This window comes from Epinephelus fuscoguttatus, linkage group LG5, assembly GCF_011397635.1.
Source record: "Epinephelus fuscoguttatus linkage group LG5, E.fuscoguttatus.final_Chr_v1".
Taxonomy (NCBI): Eukaryota; Metazoa; Chordata; class Actinopteri; order Perciformes; family Serranidae; genus Epinephelus; species Epinephelus fuscoguttatus.
Genome location: NC_064756.1, coordinates 24,820,275 through 24,839,490, shown reverse-complemented (window position 1 = coordinate 24,839,490; position 19,216 = coordinate 24,820,275). Strand labels below are relative to the sequence as shown.

At 43.4% G+C, this 19,216-nt stretch overlaps 2 protein-coding genes across 3 annotated transcripts in view; one reads left to right on the top strand and one right to left on the bottom strand.

The window, feature by feature from the left end:
- LOC125888861 (uncharacterized membrane protein C3orf80 homolog) lies at positions 1–2,526 on the top strand. The gene is made up of 2 exons (XM_049576494.1): positions 1–100; positions 238–2,526. Exon 2 carries the CDS (start codon positions 462–464, stop codon positions 1,119–1,121), a length of 660 nt encoding a protein of 219 aa, XP_049432451.1. The 5' UTR covers positions 1–100; positions 238–461; the 3' UTR covers positions 1,122–2,526.
- A 2,640-nt stretch (positions 2,527–5,166) lies between these two features.
- Positions 5,167–19,216, bottom strand: part of ift80 (intraflagellar transport 80 homolog (Chlamydomonas)) — a 41,237-nt gene continuing 27,187 nt past the window's right edge. For both annotated transcript variants that reach the window (XM_049577536.1, XM_049577535.1), the window contains exons 9-20: positions 17,685–17,864; positions 15,843–15,961; positions 15,041–15,115; positions 13,761–13,924; positions 13,609–13,673; positions 12,519–12,654; positions 12,250–12,397; positions 10,419–10,590; positions 8,839–8,928; positions 8,523–8,695; positions 6,743–6,866; positions 5,167–6,306 (exon numbers count right to left, since the gene is read on the bottom strand). In XM_049577536.1, coding sequence (XP_049433493.1) covers positions 6,196–6,306; positions 6,743–6,866; positions 8,523–8,695; positions 8,839–8,928; positions 10,419–10,590; positions 12,250–12,397; positions 12,519–12,654; positions 13,609–13,673; positions 13,761–13,924; positions 15,041–15,115; positions 15,843–15,961; positions 17,685–17,864 — 1,557 coding nt within the window. In that variant the 3' untranslated portion in view covers positions 5,167–6,195. The remainder of the gene's footprint in view (positions 6,307–6,742; positions 6,867–8,522; positions 8,696–8,838; positions 8,929–10,418; positions 10,591–12,249; positions 12,398–12,518; positions 12,655–13,608; positions 13,674–13,760; positions 13,925–15,040; positions 15,116–15,842; positions 15,962–17,684; positions 17,865–19,216) is intronic.

Below are 19,216 nucleotides of genomic sequence, written 5' to 3'. Positions count from 1 at the left end.
GCTACATCATGGGGCTCTGCAGCAAACATTGCATTCATCCAAGAGGAGGTGGTGATGTGTTATAGCTGGGGTCGCATGCCTCTCAGACAGGACAGTTCAGGTAAGGTTGAATGTGACATTGACAAATGACGGGGACCCAATCTGTGGGTTGCACTAGTGCGAGGACACCTAATGATTCTAATGTCTTTGTAATAATGATGTAAGATTATTCATGATTCTCATCACTGCTCCCTCCAGACACTGATGTTGCTCCACTCCTACCGCGGATCCCACAGCAGACAGGTCGTCCTCAGCGGGGGGGCACCTGCTGTCCCGCTCCGCGCTGCAGTGGCTGTGAGATGAGAGCAGCCTACATGATTAGTGCACAGCTGGAGAGACAGGCAGACCTGTAACACCTGAGCGGACTTCCAACATTACAACATCGCACGCGCGGGAGACGCGCGTCAGGGCGACATCCAGAAATGATGCCCCGTCTGCCGGGCGGCGGCAGGACAACTTGCGGGACAACTGGCACCTTTTTGTCGGTATGTTTGGTGTCTGCCTGTCAAGCCCTCCGGAACTGCGGGGAGGTCCAGTGCGGCGATGGCCACCAGTGCTGTCCGCCCATCGTCACCGGGAACGGCAGTGTCAGCTCCACGGTGCGCTGCTGCAAGCTCCCCATCCACATCTTCTTCGACAACGTCGGCTGGTTTACGCGGAAGCTGTCGGGCATCCTGATCCTGCTGCTGCTTTTCGCCATGGGCTACTTCATCCAGCGGATCATCTGCCCGCGGCCCCGCCGGCACCCGCACCATGACCGCAGCGAGGAGCCCTCCCTCTTCCACGGGCACGCATCGGCGTCCCAGGACTCCCTGCTGGACCGGTACCCCGAGTACAGCCTCGGGGACTTCGCCTCCCCGAACCTGCCTGCATACGACGAGGTCAAATACTTGCCCACGTATGAGGAGAGCATGCAGGAGATGCACAGAGACCGCTCCGATGATAACTTGCTGTCAGAGAGCGAGAGGGGCGGCCAGGGAAGGGTGAGAGCCGCGGGACCGAGAGCTGGAGACCAGAGACGGGATGTCCTGGAGGTGTCAGGACCGCAACACAGCCCAAGGACATCTCGGAACTCTGTCTGAGACTGACCACAGACAATATAGCATTCTTATTTTAATATAATCAGGGTAATTATCTTGCAGAGATATAAACTCAAGTGCAATTATAATCCTGAATGTTAAGAATAAAGGAGGAGGCTGAGAAAATGTACGTGTTTTGGAAGATTATAGCGGATTACTCGCCTTTTGTATGCAAATAACCGCTTGGGTTAAGTAAAGGGAGATTATGGGGAGAGAAGGCGGCTGAAATTGACGCTCTTTGTGATGGGGATGGCTAATTTGGCTCCGGTACAATCGCATTAAGTTTTACTTCAGCACCTCAATGTTCAGTGGCACCGTGAAACAGTTCTTATTCTGTCATATTCTCGCCCTTTCTTAGTCTTAATGCTAAATATTCAACTGGACCTGAAAGACCTCTTTTTCTTTTATTTATTCTTTATTGAATTTGCATCCAAAAGGAAGAATATTTAGATTTTTTCCCCTCAGTAACCTGAAATGTGGGCTGGAAGAGAGAGTGAAGGGATGAATATTAATTTTAGTACTTTTTGCAGCACACATTTTTATCAGCAGGCTTTAGAGACAGTTAATTTATAGCTTATCAGCATGAAGGCAATATTTTTTCAATGTGACTCACACACACACACACACACACACACACACACACACACACACACACCTCACTGGGGGCTGACAGATGAGCATTTTATCAGTGACCTGAGCCGTGTCTGTTACTGCACAAGCTGAAGCCACAGCAGAGAAGTGCATTTTTTTTTAGCTCTGATCCTGGGAGCCTTGCTGCCTGAGGCTACATGTATCAGTGTCTCTCAGGTTCTGAGTTCAGTAAAAACAATGGCAGAGATTACAGCTGGCATACTGATATATAAGCTGCCAAAGAGCAAAGTTGTGCTTTGATGATAGCATGTCAGACAAGATCACAACTGCTGCCCCAAGCAGAACGAACACTGTACAGCTCAGACCAAGCAAAGGAAAAAGGCAAAGAGACATCTAACAGGAAACAAGGGTGAGACAGAGACAGGAGGAAACCTTCAGACCTACTTGTATGTTCATGTCAAGTGTGTGACTGTCCTGTGCTACTTTGCATTTACGACTAATCAGACAAGAAGTGTCTTTTGTGTTGCTACAAACTGAAAACCAAGTCGACACCACACACACCTCATTACCTCAGGCTTAATGGCCTGTTTACCTGGATTAAAGAAAAAGGTGTACTTGCCATTAACTGTCCATTAAAATGCCTCATTATGTTATAACATTAGCATTTGTTATTGTCACTTTACTTTGACATTCACCAGGCATGCGGTGCCATATCCTCTCTACAGCTTGAAGAAATGTTAGCACACCATCAGTCCAGTGTCAAGAGAGGACAACTTAATTAGAAAGAGAATTTTGTGACCGAGTAACCTGACAATCATTATCACATGCCAATACATTGCATAGAATGGGGAAAAATGTCCTGCATAGGTTCCCAGAAGCTAAGATGACGTCTTCAAATTGCTTGTTCTGTTTGTTCATGATGTGTGACAATATGTGACAAAAATCTACATATATGAGGCTGGAAGCAGTGAATTTTTAACAACTGTGTTTAAAAAATGACTTAAATGATCGTTTCTCAATCCTAATCAATTATCATTTCTCAAACCTCCATCAAATGAAACTAATTTCTCTACCCATAGCAAACAAATACACTACTTTATGTACCTGGCCTGAATGGGACAGCATTGTTAGTACGTAAACTCTGCAGCTTTATTACCTATCCTTTCTTAAATGGTTCTGTGCAGTGACCTTCACCTTATTAAATCAGCACTGATATTATCCGAGAAGCTCCACCACAACATTTAAAACTTCAGTTTCTGTCAAAATGTTTAGCCATTCCAGTGTGGACGATGTTGCTGCTAAAGCATCTGTATCCGCAAAACTAGACTTTACGATTAGAGACCCTGAGTTCCTCTAATGCTCCCAACACTAAAAGTCTGAGTGTGATTGTGGTGGCTTGTGTAATCCAATACTGCCAGACCATGATGGTCGAGCCAATAGTGAACACTGATGGCTTTCCTTTCCAGAGGGATGTTTGTGGGTGGGTGGAGTTTGCACTTAAAAGCATTAAATCCATGCTTAAAACCCACTGATGGGTAGGTGAGGTATAGACTATGTGACCCTAAGATGCATGAAGCCATAGATGAGTGCTACTCAAACCATAACAAGTGTGCAGGTCATTGTCAGTCAGCTGTTCAGAGCTGTAACAGTGGGGTTGGGAGCAGAGGGCATAACCAGTCTCCTACAGGCCCCAGCATGAAACTTTAAGCAGATAACACACAGCTGGGGCATCCACTGTGAGGGGAGAGGATGAAATCCAAACATGCACTGTATGTGCACAAAGATACAGAGACAAGGGGATAATTATACAGTAAACACTCGTAAGCAACATTAAAATCTGCTCCAGTGATCCAGTTCTTCGATTGCTCACTGGAGCAAAGAACGAATAACTATAAAGTTCAAATCAATGAGCATTATCCTGCTCATAAATTCTACATAATAACCGGGAAGTGTATTTTTAGGGGAGCTGCATTGTTGCAGTTGTGAGTCAATGATTATGGATATTAAGCTCTGTGATTTCATGAGATATAGTAGGCTATCTATTTGGTATCTTGTGCTGAGTAGTTTTAAAAATGTATAACATGTGCACAGTCTGTTTATTGTTAACTAGTTACCACTGAGCGCTAGAAGTCTTGAGGCTGAGACTGAGAAACGCCTATGAAGTAATGTTTATATTCTTAATCAATAGATAAGTAGGGCTGGGTATTGTTACTCGATGCCTTTAAGGAACTGACTCGGTGCCATCAAGTATCAAAACTTCTACCATCAAACGATCCTTTCTGTAACCAGATCTAGAAGAAATGACTATTTGGATGGTTTTGCTCGCAGTCAGTCGCCACAAGCAACCTTTGATTTAATGCAACGTGTGATTGGCCACTATAGTACTGCAGCAGCTACCCATACAGTCTGTGGTGTGGTGAAGTCAAGTGTGGTGTATCTGATGCTGAAAGGTATAGCTATACTACACACTTCTAGTGTCTGGTGGCCTTTTATGCAACTGAATGCTTCCACACACGATGGGTTTCAGATGAAGCAGAGAATATAAAGACGTCGGCGAAGATTCTCAATCATACAGGTGGTGGTAATCGTAAGTGCTTTGTCGTAGGCAACTGGACTTGCGTGTGTTTCTTGAAGATTTTCACCTCTCATCCAAAGGGGTTCTTCAGTTCTAACGGTCTGGTGCGGTGTCACAGGCTTCAAACTCTGTGTGAGTGTGAACCCTTAAAGAGTCGTTGAGGTCACATGTGAGCTCTTAAGAAACCTCTTGGATGAGGCGAGACGTCTTCAAGAGACTCAAGCAAGTCCAGTTGCCTACGATATAGCAGTTATGATTAGAAAATTTAAAGTATCAAATGAAGTGCTCTATTGGTATTGGTGTCACTTTATGGGTACTGATATCGCAGTTTTTTAAACACTACCTAGCCCTACAGACGAGGCTCAAGATATCCAGTGTATAAAGTGTAACTTGGGTAAAAGTACACAAAATAGTTTTAATAAACTAGTAGTCCAACAAATTATTTTTCATTACTTATATGCAAAAAATCCTGTCACATTACTGAGATTGGGTATGCATCATATAATGAAAGAGGGAGTATGAATACAACACATAATTCATTTCTATTTTTCAATGTGTGTGGCCGCTCTCAGTGGTAATGCATGTGAAACCTGACTCCCTGCTGATAAGTCTTTTCATAGATTAATGGTGTTTGGTCTGGATGACTATGGTTTATCACACAGAGAGTGGGCTCAGAAAGAAAAGCGGATGGAGGGAGCAAAATACGAGAAAGACAGTGAGTCAGACTTCGGCTAGAAGCGGCTAAAAGTGCACGTTGCTGAGAGAGGGAAAAAAAAGCAACAGCAAGAGAGAATGAACCCATTGATAGATTTTCCTACATCTACCGTTTTCTCTGATGTTTCATCTGTGGCCGCTCAGTTTCGGGGATTATGCCGATCGATTTCTACCGCGTCTATCCACATCATCGTGATACGGTCTAGCAGTTGCTCTCAGAGACAGATCTTCTCCCTCACTTGTCCCTCCTGGGCCACTAGAGGAGATGGATAGGCTATAATGGTCCGCTGATGTACTGGCCTTCTGCCAACCAGGGGGTGGAGCTGCATGGCAAGCAGTTGGTTTCACACCTCAGCAGAAAAGGAAATACAAGAATAACTCAAAGAGAAGCTCACACTGTAGATATATTGGAGTCTAAAACACACATGTACCCAGAAATACCTCTGGGTGCATGTGCAAAGCTGAAAAAACATGTCAGAAATACTCTATGATCTTTATATGAAACCAGTGAAGCATCAAGACATTGAAGGAATATTAAAAAATGGAGAAAGCGAGGTAAAAGAGAATATTTAGGGTGGATATGTACAATATTTCCATCAGTTTTATTAACTGACATTCTCTTTAGTGTTCACAGAAGGCAAAGTTTTGAATATATAAACTGTAAAAATATCTATTCATATAAAAACACAGAGTCAAAGTTCAGTGACAAAACACAAAGCAGCATGTCTGAGCATATCAAGATAATTTTGACTTACAGAAAAGATAATCAACTTAAAACCTGACACACTGAAACCACAGAGAAGCCGATATGACAGAAAGGCCGTACTGATGTTGTTGCTGTGAAATATAGATAGTCTCATCACAAGTCAAATCATCCACCCACAGTAACAGAATGCCACGTATAATGATGTGCAAATGTTTTACATTACACAGCATGCACCACAAGATTGTAGTGTAACAGTCAGAGTCAAGTGTCATATTCCTCATGGCCTGCTAATCTTCACATCTCCAAATGTTCCCTTTTGTTTTCACTTGAAGTTAATGGACTTGTAACTAATGGTAGACATTTTACCTCAAGTACAGACATTTTTTATTACCCTGAGGCCGGGCCAAACCACTTAATATTTGCCAAATGTCAGAAACACATGGGAATCGATCGCTGTGAAGCGGATATATTAGACAGAGGTCCCGCGAACACTAACGTCGTGAGGCTACGCTGCTCCTCACAGAGGCATTAGCAGCCTTCTCTCTCTCTTTAGACAACTCCATCTCTATCTTCGCCTCGATTTTCTCCCAGTCCACCTCGACCTGGCAGAGAGACAGAAAGACGGGATGAGATTAGACTAGATAAGATACTGCATTTTGCTTTGATCAGTGTTGGATTGACAAAGCAGCTAAATTAGTCAGATTACATGAGAAGGCGGAGATCACACTGGATGCCTGAAAACTGTGGTGTGTTTTAATGCTTTCCCCCTCCTGATCAGGCTGAGGCATTTTTTGCAGCCAGAGGCACCCCACCCCGATGTGACAGCAGAGAAATACCTGATGTGACATTAAGTGCTTATCCCCTCAAGATTAACTTTTTTTTCAACTAAAAGCACTCTAGAGTGTATTAAGCAGAGCAAAAAAAAAAAACAACTAATAACCCTTGGAAAACAATTAGAACAAGTCACCCTCCACTGCTGGCTTCCAGTGTGATCACCGCCTCAATCAATTGATGCAGTGCAACGCTGTCCTTACTTACCCCCTCAGCGTACTGCAGAAATCTCTTATTGGTCTCCTTCCTGCCAAATTTCTGTAGGAACTTTCCTCTAAAGGCCAGCACCGTGTCCACGTGGGTCTTGTGTTTGACTGCCAGCTCTAGTGCCCTGGACACAAGATGAAAAGATGCAGACATACATCAGTCCTGTATGGACAAACATGCTTCAACCTTAGGGATGCACTGATTTGACTTTTCAGTACCACAGCTAATACCTACGCTTTGTGTATTAGCCGACACCGAGTACTGATCCAATGCCAGTAGCAATGCTCCTGAACAGGGGCTGAGTCTGTTGTCCTTTTAAGTAGTCCTGTAATGTTATCCCGCCACTCACAGTCGCCACCTTAGAGAGTGACCTCTGGTGGCATGCACTGTGCACTACAATACATCGCCTCAATACAGCATCTCTGTATCAGTTTAATAGAAAAAGGGATGTCTGTATTTTTGACATTATTGAAAATCATACCTTTGGCATTTTAAATTTCCTGGCATACTGTGACACCTTGACCGGGTGTCTACAGGTGTGAGCCAGTTACATTTAATGCTTTTTAAGACCCATTCAAGACACCTTTTAACCAAATTCAGGGACAGATTTTCAGCCAAATCATGTTTTAATTATTTAAGAATTGCAGGCAAGCTGTATATGTGTGATGTAGGAAAATGGTAATTAGAGTGAGTTAGGTCAATCTACATTTTGGCAACAGTTAAGTGCCAGTATGAAGTAAAATGATAGTATTATAATTTTTAAATGATTTGTAACATTCGAAATGTGAACTTTTACATTGAAAGGCTTCACACGGCGGTGCAGTGGTTAGCATTGTCACCTCACAGCAAGAGGGTTCCCGGTTCAAACCCAGGGTGGAGGGGCCCTTCTGTGCAGAGTTTGCATGTTCACCCCGCGTCAGCGTGGATTTCTCCAGGTACTCCGGCTTCCTCCCACAGTCCAAAGACATGCAGGTTAACTGGTGACTCTAAATTGGCCGTAGGTGTGACTGTGAGTGTGAATGGTTGTCTGTCTCTATGTGTCAGCCCTGTGATAGTCTGGCGACCTGTCCAGGGTGTACCCTACCTCTCTCCCAATGTCAGCTGGGATAGGCTCCAGCCCCCCTGCGACCCCGAACAGGATAAGCGGTTACAGAAAAATGAATGTTTGTAGTGGTTTAGACTATTTAATTACTTTTAAAACCTTATTGTTGTAACATTGAATTTAAGACATTTATTATATATACATTAAGGACCTGTAGACACCCTGCTCGATACTGCCCAAAGCTATGGCAACATCAGCCTTGACTTAACCATTGCTTTGCTAACTTTGTAAAACAAAATGTAACAAACTAAAAGCTCACACAGATACACATTTACTGAATTGCTATTAATTATTAAAGTAATAAATTGTACACAGCAACTTTGTAAAACAGGTATTACAATTCAAGTGTAAACTTTTTTCAAATTGGTTAAAACATGGATGGGAATTAACATTCCAATATAAAACAATACAACTGAATACACTGATTAAAAAGTGTGGTCTGCCAGTGCGTTGCTGATGCATGACATACTACTAAGTGCACGTGTATTCAGAAGTAAACATAGAATTGAACTGAACTGATTGGCTCTACTGTGACCAATATCCAATTCAGCCATATGAGTCAGTATCAGCCTATTTGATATCTAACCAAACTCTCATTCTAACCTAACACGACTCATACTGTCCCTCTCCTTTCAGCTGTACCTTCATACACACATCCACACAAACACAGAATTTTACCTCTCCCAGTTGAAAAGGTCGATGTTGATTCGTATGGCTTGGTAGATGAGACCAGCTTGTAAGAGAGTGGCCTCAGCCTCCTGGACCTGACCACTGAACAGCAGCATGTGGGCTAAAGATGACTCTTTGGATGGCTGCTCCTTTATAAAGTTGATGTATTGAACTCTGGGTAACTTCAAAAAGAGAGGGAGAGGGCTGTGAATAGGATACTTCTTAAGTTGGCCTCTTTGACTTGTTCCTGTCAAAATCATTGAGGACTTGGCAAAAACAAAAAACAGTGTGTTCAACTGAATCAGCCATTAACTAATGCTCTTACCTCTCCAATGGCAGCATAGGCCATCTCTGCTGTGGTCAGATCCCTGTTTGCCATCGCCATGCCAGCAAGACATGCCCACAAAGACAGGTCCTGTAGATGTGGAGAGCAGAGGTAGTTACGATAATATCTCACCGTCTGACACAATGATATGGAGACGAGTTTTTCAGTCAAGCTATTTTTACAGAACTGTAACTATTATCTGAACATATGTAACTTTTATTTAACCTTGCCCTGAGTTTTTTAATCAAAATGCAAAGTTAGTTCTAGCTGGCAGTGATTAAGAATATACAAAGCAAGACGTAGTCAAAGTAGTTATGTGTGCACAAGGACAGGATTTAACAGCGTCTTTATAGTGCCCATTACATACTGCTCATATCCAGGCAGGCCGCGCTGTAGCCATGCTCTAAGCCATCAAAAAAACAAGCATGACACGCACCACAAACAAACATAAACACAGACATTTGCCGTACACAACATCAATGAATGTAAACAAATGTGTCACCACTTTATTCCGTGCAGCTGCATTAATTAGACTGAAGCCTAAACCACCAATTGGCCAACAGTTGAGCAAACTTCACACTGGAGTCAGCACTCTGTAATTCCCCCTTTAATCAGTGTCCATCACCAAGACAAACAGCTCTAATCGTAAACCACTCCTGGAAACAACAAATAACCCTGTCAGCCACTGCCTGGGGTCATAAACTTGATACAAAAAGATGACGGCCTATCACAAATCTTTCTTTTGGTTTGCCTGTGTCATAGTTAGATTATAAATGTCATCTACTGTATGTTATGTATGCCTGTGTGTTTATGTGTGTGAGTGTGTGACTGCCTGTAAACTATTACATGTATCAACTCCTATCAGGTCAGGGCTTACTGACAATGACTGTGATTCTGGGAAAAGCCGTGCTGCCACCAAACTCTTACCAGAAGCAGAGGGGGGAGGGCTGGAGGGGAAAAAAAAAAAAAGCTCTTAAAACCAGTGCCTCTCTCTCCGTCCCTTCTGTCCCACCCTCCTCTTGCTGCTAGCCGTCCATTTCTCCAGGGTTGTGGTTATTGCATCATCGCCCAAGCAAAGACACAGTCCAACACTGCATTCGGCGTGTGTGTGTGTGTGTGTGTGTGTGTGTGTGTGTGGGTGTGTGTGTATGCATGTGGAGAGTTTACACATGCATATAGTGGAGTGTGTATTTATGAGTGAGGTCTACGGGGGCTAAATCCGGTAAATGGTGTCACCAGGCTAATTGAGGGCTAATTAAAGCCTGCTGGTCTGGTCCCATAAACCTGTCTACTACCTTCTCATTTCAGACTCTGTCTTGCTCGCTTTTGTACATACATGCGTGCGTGTGACACACACCACAGGAACCTGACTGTGCCAGGGCCCTGGACTGCGGGATATGTCACAATATGTTGACGTCGATTATATAAATACAAATGCAATGCAATTTTCATAATGTTACTAACTAATACACACTGTGCTTTCGTTTGGGTATCTAACATGTAAAGAAATATGCAATACACAAACACTACGACAAGACAAAGAGCTAGTACACATTGATATAGGTATGCTGTTATCTTACCTTGGCAAAGCGGCAGAGGCGCAGTGCATCCTCCCAGCGTGCAGAGGTGCTGTATTCATGCAAGAGGGCTGGGTAAGGTGGTACACTGCTGTACACCAGTGAACCGTCCCCTTGGCGTAACGTCACCTTGGTGCCAACGTAGCTCAGAATGTGGGGTGAGCGGCTAAACTCACTTTGAAGGGGAAAAACACACACATACCAGAGTCAGAACAAATACATGTAACCATGTCCTCACAGAAAAGCCAGTAAGGGCCACACTCAGAGTTTGCCTGTTTGCATGCATACATTAGAACTGTTCCGATTCTGATACCAGTGCAGGAACTAGTATCAGGTATTAGCCAATATGCCAGTCTATGCCCCCATCCGATACCACATAATGTATTAATAAACTTTAAAGTAGTTTCACACCCAGATTAAACTGCAATTTTCCTGGATATCACTTCTTCTTTGCTGCTCTGAAACAGTAGCCTACACAGCAAGTTGTGCTATGCAGCTTCTGGCAACTACTGAGATGAAGAAGAATTGATTTCAGGTATATAATGTGACATTTTGCATTGCACAGCCCCACCAATAAAAACGTGTACAGTATGCAAGGCTTTAGTTTCAGGGGTGGCACTGTATTGATACTACTAAATTTTGGGCTGCACTTTTTGTGCAGTTTTGTTAAAGGAATTGTTGTTTATTCCTATATTTTATTTTTTGGTACTGACAGTCAAATTAGATAATAAAAGAAAGTTGGATTGGTACTAGGTATGAGCCGAAACGTAAGTTTAGATATTGGAATTGGTATCGGGAAGTAAAAAAACGAAATTGGAAAATCCCTAGTATTGATAGCGGGCGAGAGAAAAAGTGTGACTGATCAAAAACATATACAGTGTGATGCAACATGTTGTTACTAAGGTAACATTTTAAAATGTAGAGGATGATGGATTGTGCTACTTAAGAATACAACAATCAGTTTATTGACGACGCAGTTTTTTCCACTGTCCATATGTGTGCATGTGTAAAAGATTCTATTACAAAGACACACACACACACACAATTTTGCTGAACTGATGATATACTGATATACTGACAGTGCTACGTTTCCAACTTGCATTGCACCCTGTCCAACCTACATTCAGTCACAGATATCCTAAAACCCAGACACATTCGTAAAAGTGGAGCCTTTGTATTTATTTATTAGCCTGTGCCACTTGGTATCTGGTGTTCCTCATTTGCACACATTGCATAAAAACTAAATTTTAATGACTCCCATGATAAAATCTCGCTGCTGGAGCACCAAAAACAGTAAAAAGCATAAAGCTAAAATAAATAAATAAATAAATAAAATAGAGCCAAAATTGATGTTGAGTGAGCTGAAGCAAGCTACAATTGCAAAACTTGATCATATTACGGGCAAACGTATGAAGTCGGAAAAAGTATGATTCAGCATTGGAAGTGTAAAAATTAACAACAGCGAGCCATAAACCATTGAGAGGGGGAAACATAAAGCACAAATAAAAACATAACTGTGCAGAGACATGCAAAAGTAGTCCAGAATCGCCTCTGTAGACAGTGCAGGCACTCTGCCTTAGGACCTCCTGTACTGGCTGAAGCTGAGGACTTTTGGGCAGGAAGCATTGTACAGTCTGACAGCTGCTGGCAAAAAAGAGTGCCTAAAGCGCTATGTGTTGTACCTTTGGGAATGAGCTGGAAGGTGCAAAAAAAGCTGCGTCTATCTCTCTTCTTAGCTCTTATTTTACATATTTTCCTCTCTGGTGAACAGTATCAGCCGTTTGTAATGACATGCCAGGCATATAAGTGAGAGAAAGGGACTGCAAATGTCTACCTGCCATCCTTTACGTGCAGGGTTTTTGGCAGCAGTTCCCTGTCAGTGAAGACAGCACTCGGGTAGTACCACACTGTGAACTGGTTGTCTTGGATTCCACACAGGATGTTAGCAGCATCATTCCACGCCATGCTGTGAACCATACTTCCTGCAGGACAGGGCACACATACACAAACATCATGTTCATCCAGTGTTAGCTACACTTGTGTGTAAAAACAAAGAGAGTCTCTACGCATCTTGCCAAGTGAGTTCCCTCCACCCTGTCTCACCGATTTTGCAGATTTTGGGCTCTCTCCCGAGATGACGCACAGAGGTCAGATACAGGTCACGGTTCTTGTCAATCAGGGCGATCTTCCTTTCTGTGGACGGGCCACACTGGTCCAGAGCTATCTCCACCACCTCCAGCTACAGATGAACAATGACACACACACACAAGCACAAAGGTAAGAGGGAGCAGTTGAGTGAATGATGGAGGGACAACAAAAGATCAGGAAAAGAAAGGGAGAAGGGGGAGAGGAGTTTGTGCCGTGACCCAACAACATTTCTGCCAAGTGTGTGTGTATATCTGAGAGAGAGACTGAGAGAGATAGAGAGACATCGAGTGGGTATATGTGTGTCTGAACTTGTGTGTGAGCAAATGTGTGTGTGTGTGTGTGTGTGTGTGTGTGTGTGTGTGTTTTTGGCCAGAGCCAGCTGGCTTCGGTGCAGTGTCTTGGAGCTGTGGAGTACTGGCAGACAAAGCCATGCTGACAAACAGTAACTACTGCTACCTCCACTTCTTTTCCTTCTCTTCTAATTCTTTCCTTCTTTTTGTCTCTTTCCTTCTTTGACTCCAAAGCCCTTCCCCCATCTCTCCCCGTGTCATTATTGTCTCTCTCCCTTCTGGATATGGATTAGTATATATTCTAAAGCACAAACAACTGCTCTGAATAGACTGTTCCCCCTCAGCTAGGTCAATTTAGATGAAACGTGGCCTGTTGAATCATCAGGGGCAAAAAATTAGCTGCTAGCTTGCAAAAAGTCAGCATCCTCAGCAACTGATTCATTTAGAAGACTTGGAAAATAAGGAGCAGCATCATTCTTATAGGGCAGGCTGCATGTAGCTTGCTGAAGAAGAAGGTGTCTTTTTTTTTTCCTATCTCTGTCAGTCAGTTTTGCTGTCCGTTAAATTACAAAACAGGTCAGATATTTCCTAAGATATAGATGCAAGGTGATCACAAGCAACAGATACATGCTACATAATGCGACACAATCCCACTACAAGTGTAGACACAAATATAAAAGACAAAACAACAGGGCTGGAGCACTTCCTTGTCAATGAAACACACAAAATCAATATAACTGCACAGGAGTACTCACCTTGTGAGTCAAGGGCTTGCCATCACCAAGGGCTTTCCCACTCAGGGCGTCAAAGAGAAGGATAACTGGTGAAGAGCAAGGAAAAGAGAACATATTAAAGCACAGTCCATCCTACTTATATCATTATATAGTGGTGACAGCAGCCCCCTCACCTTTTTCATCACTCTTGTCTCGGATAGCGATGGTGTCGTTACTAAGGGAGACACCCTGGGCATTTAGGATGTCAGCTCTCATACCAGGGAACTTGGGGGAGGATATCAATCGACCCTCGTAGGAAAAGGTGTACAGCCCTGCTCCATCCACGAGCAGAAAATGTCTAGGGTGGGGAAGACAAGGGGATACAGTAGATGAGAGCAGAGTAGGTGTTCTCTAAATACAGCATATGATTTTATATGTTGGTGAGTAAGGCCTAGTCCACACGCACACAGGTATATTTGATTTCGTCCACACGCAAACTGCATTTTAGGTCACTGAAAATGGACGGGGGAAAAAAGTTTTGGGCTCATAATGTCAGTGTGTGCATTATCTCCTTTGTGATGCATCACAAATGAGGCAACATTTTGTGCATTAGTGGATGCAGTCAAATAGCGATGGCTCTCACCTTGCTAACAGGACTTTAAACATGTTTACACACAGTTACTCTTCCACTATACTGACAAGCAGAGGCATCAGAATGCGTTATAGAGGCCGCTGCTTCATGTAGCCTTTCGGTAAAAGCTTTTTCGGGCCTCTGATTGGCCAACATCTTCTTCGTCTTTGCATGTCTTTAGGGTTAGGGTTATATCTCTGCCTGTTAGTTTGGCGTTCTCTTGACTGCACTTCAAATTTGGGTGGGAACTGTTTTATAACAGTGCTTGTGTGGACGGGATTTTTTTGAGAACTAAGGAGGGAAAAACCCAGTTTCCAAAAATACCTGTGTATGTGTGGACTAGGCGCGAGGTAGCGTGGAGAGGGAAGAAAGGGAACAAGGAGATATGATAGAGAGTAAAAGAATGACGAGTCTGTAACAGTTAATCAACTGACATGAGCAAGTAATTTATACATGTAATGCGCAATAACACAGCACCGACTTACTCAGCAAGACTCATCAAGCCATATTGTGATTTCAGAATGGCCAGTAATCTATTTAGCTCCATGCTGAGTGTCAGGGACAGTGCACTGGAATACTGCACAAGAGCTACTCCATATTAATCTAATTTCCCCTAGTGGTTTCACTCTCAGACTTATTGTATGACTGGACGGGCTAATCTAGAGCACAGACCCTGTGTGTGTGTGTGTATGTGTGTGTGTGTGTGTGTGTGTGTGTGTGCGCTTGGTCGGCTGTTTGATGAGTGGTCAGTGTGGAGCAATGAAGCATTAGAGAAGCTGATAGACGATCCAACAGCCTGTTCTCTCCCTCTTGTTGCACTGCTCCTGGAACAGAAAGACTCACTTCTCCGCTTGCAGGATGAGGCTCACTGTTCCCTCCTTCAGGTCAAAGATGAGGGGAGTGTTCCAGTTTCTCGAGCTGGCACAAACACACACACAGTGAAATATGTGAAAACACAGACACCAATAACAAAGTGTCATGTCTGGCATAAATGCACAAGTGAGAAGACCACAGAAACAAGACAACAAAAGAAAGGGAATATTAATGAAATTAGAGGAGACAGAAATATATGGACAGAGTATGAGGAGTGTACAAAGATATACCAGGACTGACACAAACGATCATTACAGGACACACACACATTAAACAGACTTTTTGCCAAGTATGGGGCTGAACAATAAAGGATGCCTGGGTGCAAGAAAAATGCCACATCGGGCTCGTAAATCTAGCAATTCACTTGCCCAAAATCCTGCCATGTCTATGCTGTGTTGAAGTGAAAATTACACCTAAAATAAAATTACCATATTTCAAAACATACACAGAGGTCATCTGGTAACATTAGCCTGTAAAATGCGGTTGTTCCAGCACTTCTTAGTTTTGTTATTTTCATTCTTTGACAGAATTTTAGAGGCACATTTTGGAGGTTTATCTAGCTACACGACCGGTGATAATGCTATATTGTAGCTGGATCTGAAGATTATTTCAATTACAACACTACAATAGATGTAAAAGATGAGCATGTGTGACACAAAACCCTGATGTGTGAAGAAAATCCTGCAATCATAAGATGATAATTTTCAGTCCTGGGCTAATAGGAAAATGAGAGGATCACAAGAGACATGCAAACGAAGAGCGGGCTACTGACTTGTAGACGTAGCACTGGAGGGAAGTGGCAACCACTAGGTGACCGTATGCCAGAGACGTTTTGATGACTCGATCTCGAAACTCCAGTACGTCTACTGCATCGTTCATCACATTCCTCACCTAAGAAAAAATAAGGAAAAGAGAAGGAGGCACAAAGATTAGTTAAGTGGAAAAAAAACAAGAGTAGAGATGAACACATCTCTCAGAACTGACTAAGAATGCATAAACTTTTAACTACTGAACAAACACTTTACATTTAAACACGCAAACAACAAAGGGGAGACGCTGGCTTCACTAACAGTGGAGCGAACACAGTCACGTACACATTGGAGTGTATTTATTCTTAATATACACAGGAAACAGTCTACAGTATGTCCAAGTATATGTAGGGCAACTGTGGTTGCAGAAAGCAGTTTTTACTGTTTTAAGTGTGTGCGTGCGGTGGTTGGTACTCATTTTTTCACCTGCATAGATAAATACTTCCCTCCAGCTCTCTCTGTGAATGAATGAAAAGGCCTTTTTCCAGCACCAGGTGAAAGGTGGGGTTATTTTTACAGCTTTACAAATCTTCCTCCTCTACTCCCTCCAGCAAGCCAAATTTACATGCAACACAACCAGGAATAAAAAACATTTGACCGCAAGGTGGTAAATTTAGCTGGCTGATTCACAAACCACTGGCAGATGTGCACTTTTAAAAAGGACTGCGAGGAGGAGAGGGGGAGGAGGGAGACAGAAAAGCGCCTGCAAGGCTGAAAATAAATGGCTGATGATCCGACTTTGTTTGGTTTATGCAAACTGCGCTCAGTAAAGATGTCTATGGCAAACGAGCGCACATGTGTACAGGCACACGTGCGTGTGCGTGACCTTGTTTCTGTAGGTGTACGCGTGTATTCCCTTCTGCGAGTATACAAGTGTGTGTGTGAGTGCGTGTGTGTATGTACATTTGGGTGTGTTAACCGCATGTAAACGCTACCTTGTGGTTAGCATGAGTTTAAACAGTAGAGAATGGTGGAGCGAGAGAGGCAGCTAGACAGGCTGGTCATTGTCATTGCAGGGCTGCACGCTGCCACACTGGGAAGGTCCTACTTTAATATATGGCCACAACTAGTCAAGGCCTGGGAAGCATTTGCTTCTCTACATAGAATATTCCCTCACCTCTTTACAGACTGCTTATGGCATCGCAATAATTCTCACTTCTCTTGTTATGCTGACATAACTGAGTTTGGCTTTGTTAATATTTTGAGAGTATATTAGTTTCCTAACAGACATGCTGGTGTTCAGTGATATTTGAAAACACTTAAAGACACCTTTAGTATGTAAAGCCATAACATTTATGATGGACTGCGTATCAGGGTTGCCTTTCAGCATGGCTGAGATTAATTTGGCTGAGATTTAGGAAAAATGTATGTCTCTTCTTTTAGTTTCTGTCTTTGCTTTGTATTTTATTATTTATTGTTCAATCAAATACACTCAAACTTTACATGACATGAATCACTGAGACCCTGGATAAAACTTAACTAACCTTCTTCACAGTTAAATCATAAAATGCATAAATATGGATTATAGAGGGGAAGCAGGGAACATGTCCCCCTCAAAATTTAGAACTTATATATTTGTCTACTCCAATAAAAAGATGAAAGTAGCAAATGACTTTTATTTTGAGAAAATTCAAGACATTTACAACATAAACTGATGTTTAAGGACACAAATTTGTGCGTAAAAAATTGACTAGAATGCACAGTACATGTTGGCACTCAAAATTTTCTGGTGGAGGACCCATTTTAATGTGTGTCGACACCAAACCTACACCTTTGTACACGTGAATGTTGGTGTTGCTCTCTACCTGCATGGTTCTCCTCTTGGTAAGGGTGATCACAAAGTTCTTCCACTCCCAATGCTGCTCCACCACATGGGCAAAGATGACATGCCCATTGCCGCAGGCCCCGGCCAGCTGGGTGCCGTCTGCAGACCAGGCCAAGCTGAACACACTGCCTGTGTTGGGCTTCTCCAACGCATAGGACCACTGGAAGAAGGGGGGCAAGGGGAGAGAGAAAGAGATGGTTAATGACTACAGATATTTATCTACTATGTTAAACAATTACCTGGGGGGGGGGCAGCTTAGGAGCTAGAAACAATGAGAAGTTTAGAGAGGAGAAGCAGCGAGAGTCAGGAGTCGTGTATGAGCGAGCGAACGCGTATGCACATAATGTAAACTCCGCTAGAAAGACAGGGGCCCAGTCAGTCAGTCATTGAGCTGTGATGAACTGTGAGACACTGAAGTAGCGCTCGGCCCTGCCAAGTCCAGCACTCGTGCTCGTAAACATACACTCTGCTATCCTCATCTATTACATACACGGGGGGCAGGGGTAAAGGGAGGGGAAGGGAGGGTTTATATACGAGCCCCCAAACTGAAGCCAAAAGCTGATTAACAAGACCTCTCCCTTCTTTTTATAAGAAAAGGTTTGAAAGACGTAGAGCTCCAGGAGGGAAGAGGGGGGACTGTCAGTGATGGTGGAGCACACAGTTGAGAGATATGCGTCCCCTTACAGTATTTAAGACAAGAACACCTCTCTCATCTTTCCCTGAGGTATCCCTTTTCTCTATGCAATCCTTTTATTTTTTTCTGTTTCCAGTACTTTTTCCATCTCCCTCCACTGCCTTTCCACACGCCTGTCCCTCAAGTCTCCTGTGAAGAATCACACACACACACACACACACACACACACACACACACACACACAAACACAAAAAAAAATCTTGCGCTTTGTTTCAACACAAATCAGTTGAGACAGTCTGGATCCACCAGCAGTTTAAGGTTTTCTGATTCATGAAGTAAGGTACTCCAGATAAGTTTCTATCTACTCCAAATATCATTTATTGAGGTCCGTCTTCTGACCTCACTCCTGCCTTAAACGCAAGCGACTGACTGATCTGAGTCAGCTGTGATCCTCCACACAAACACATGCATTCACACTGCAAACTGCTTACGGAGGGAGAAAAGCGCTAATGTTAGCCTAGCGCTGCCTGCATGCCTGCGATGGAGAGACAAGTGTGGCGCAGCAGGCCAAGTGCTGCGGTGAAGTTTGGGGAAAAAGGCCTCAGTGTGCTTGTTGCTTCGTACACATGCAGCTGCAGGATGTGAGGTGTGAGGTAACAGTCGGCAGGCTACAGGTTACAGGCCCCGCTGCTTGGATCTCTCTCCCTCTTCCTGGTCTGTCTGTCTGTGTGCCTCATACACACACTGCTCAGCAGGCTTTGGTCAGCACCCTCCCAGCAGTTAATGTCATATCAGGACCCAAAATAGTTGTGGGGAAAAATAAGACCTGTACAGCCATGTGGACAAGAGACAGTTTGTTAAAAGTGAAATAAATTGCT

What these genes read in the sequence shown, in the direction of transcription:
- LOC125888861 (XM_049576494.1), top strand. Translation starts at nt 462, where the DNA reads ATGATGCCCCGTCTGCCGGGCGGCGGCAGGACAACTTGCGGGACAACT.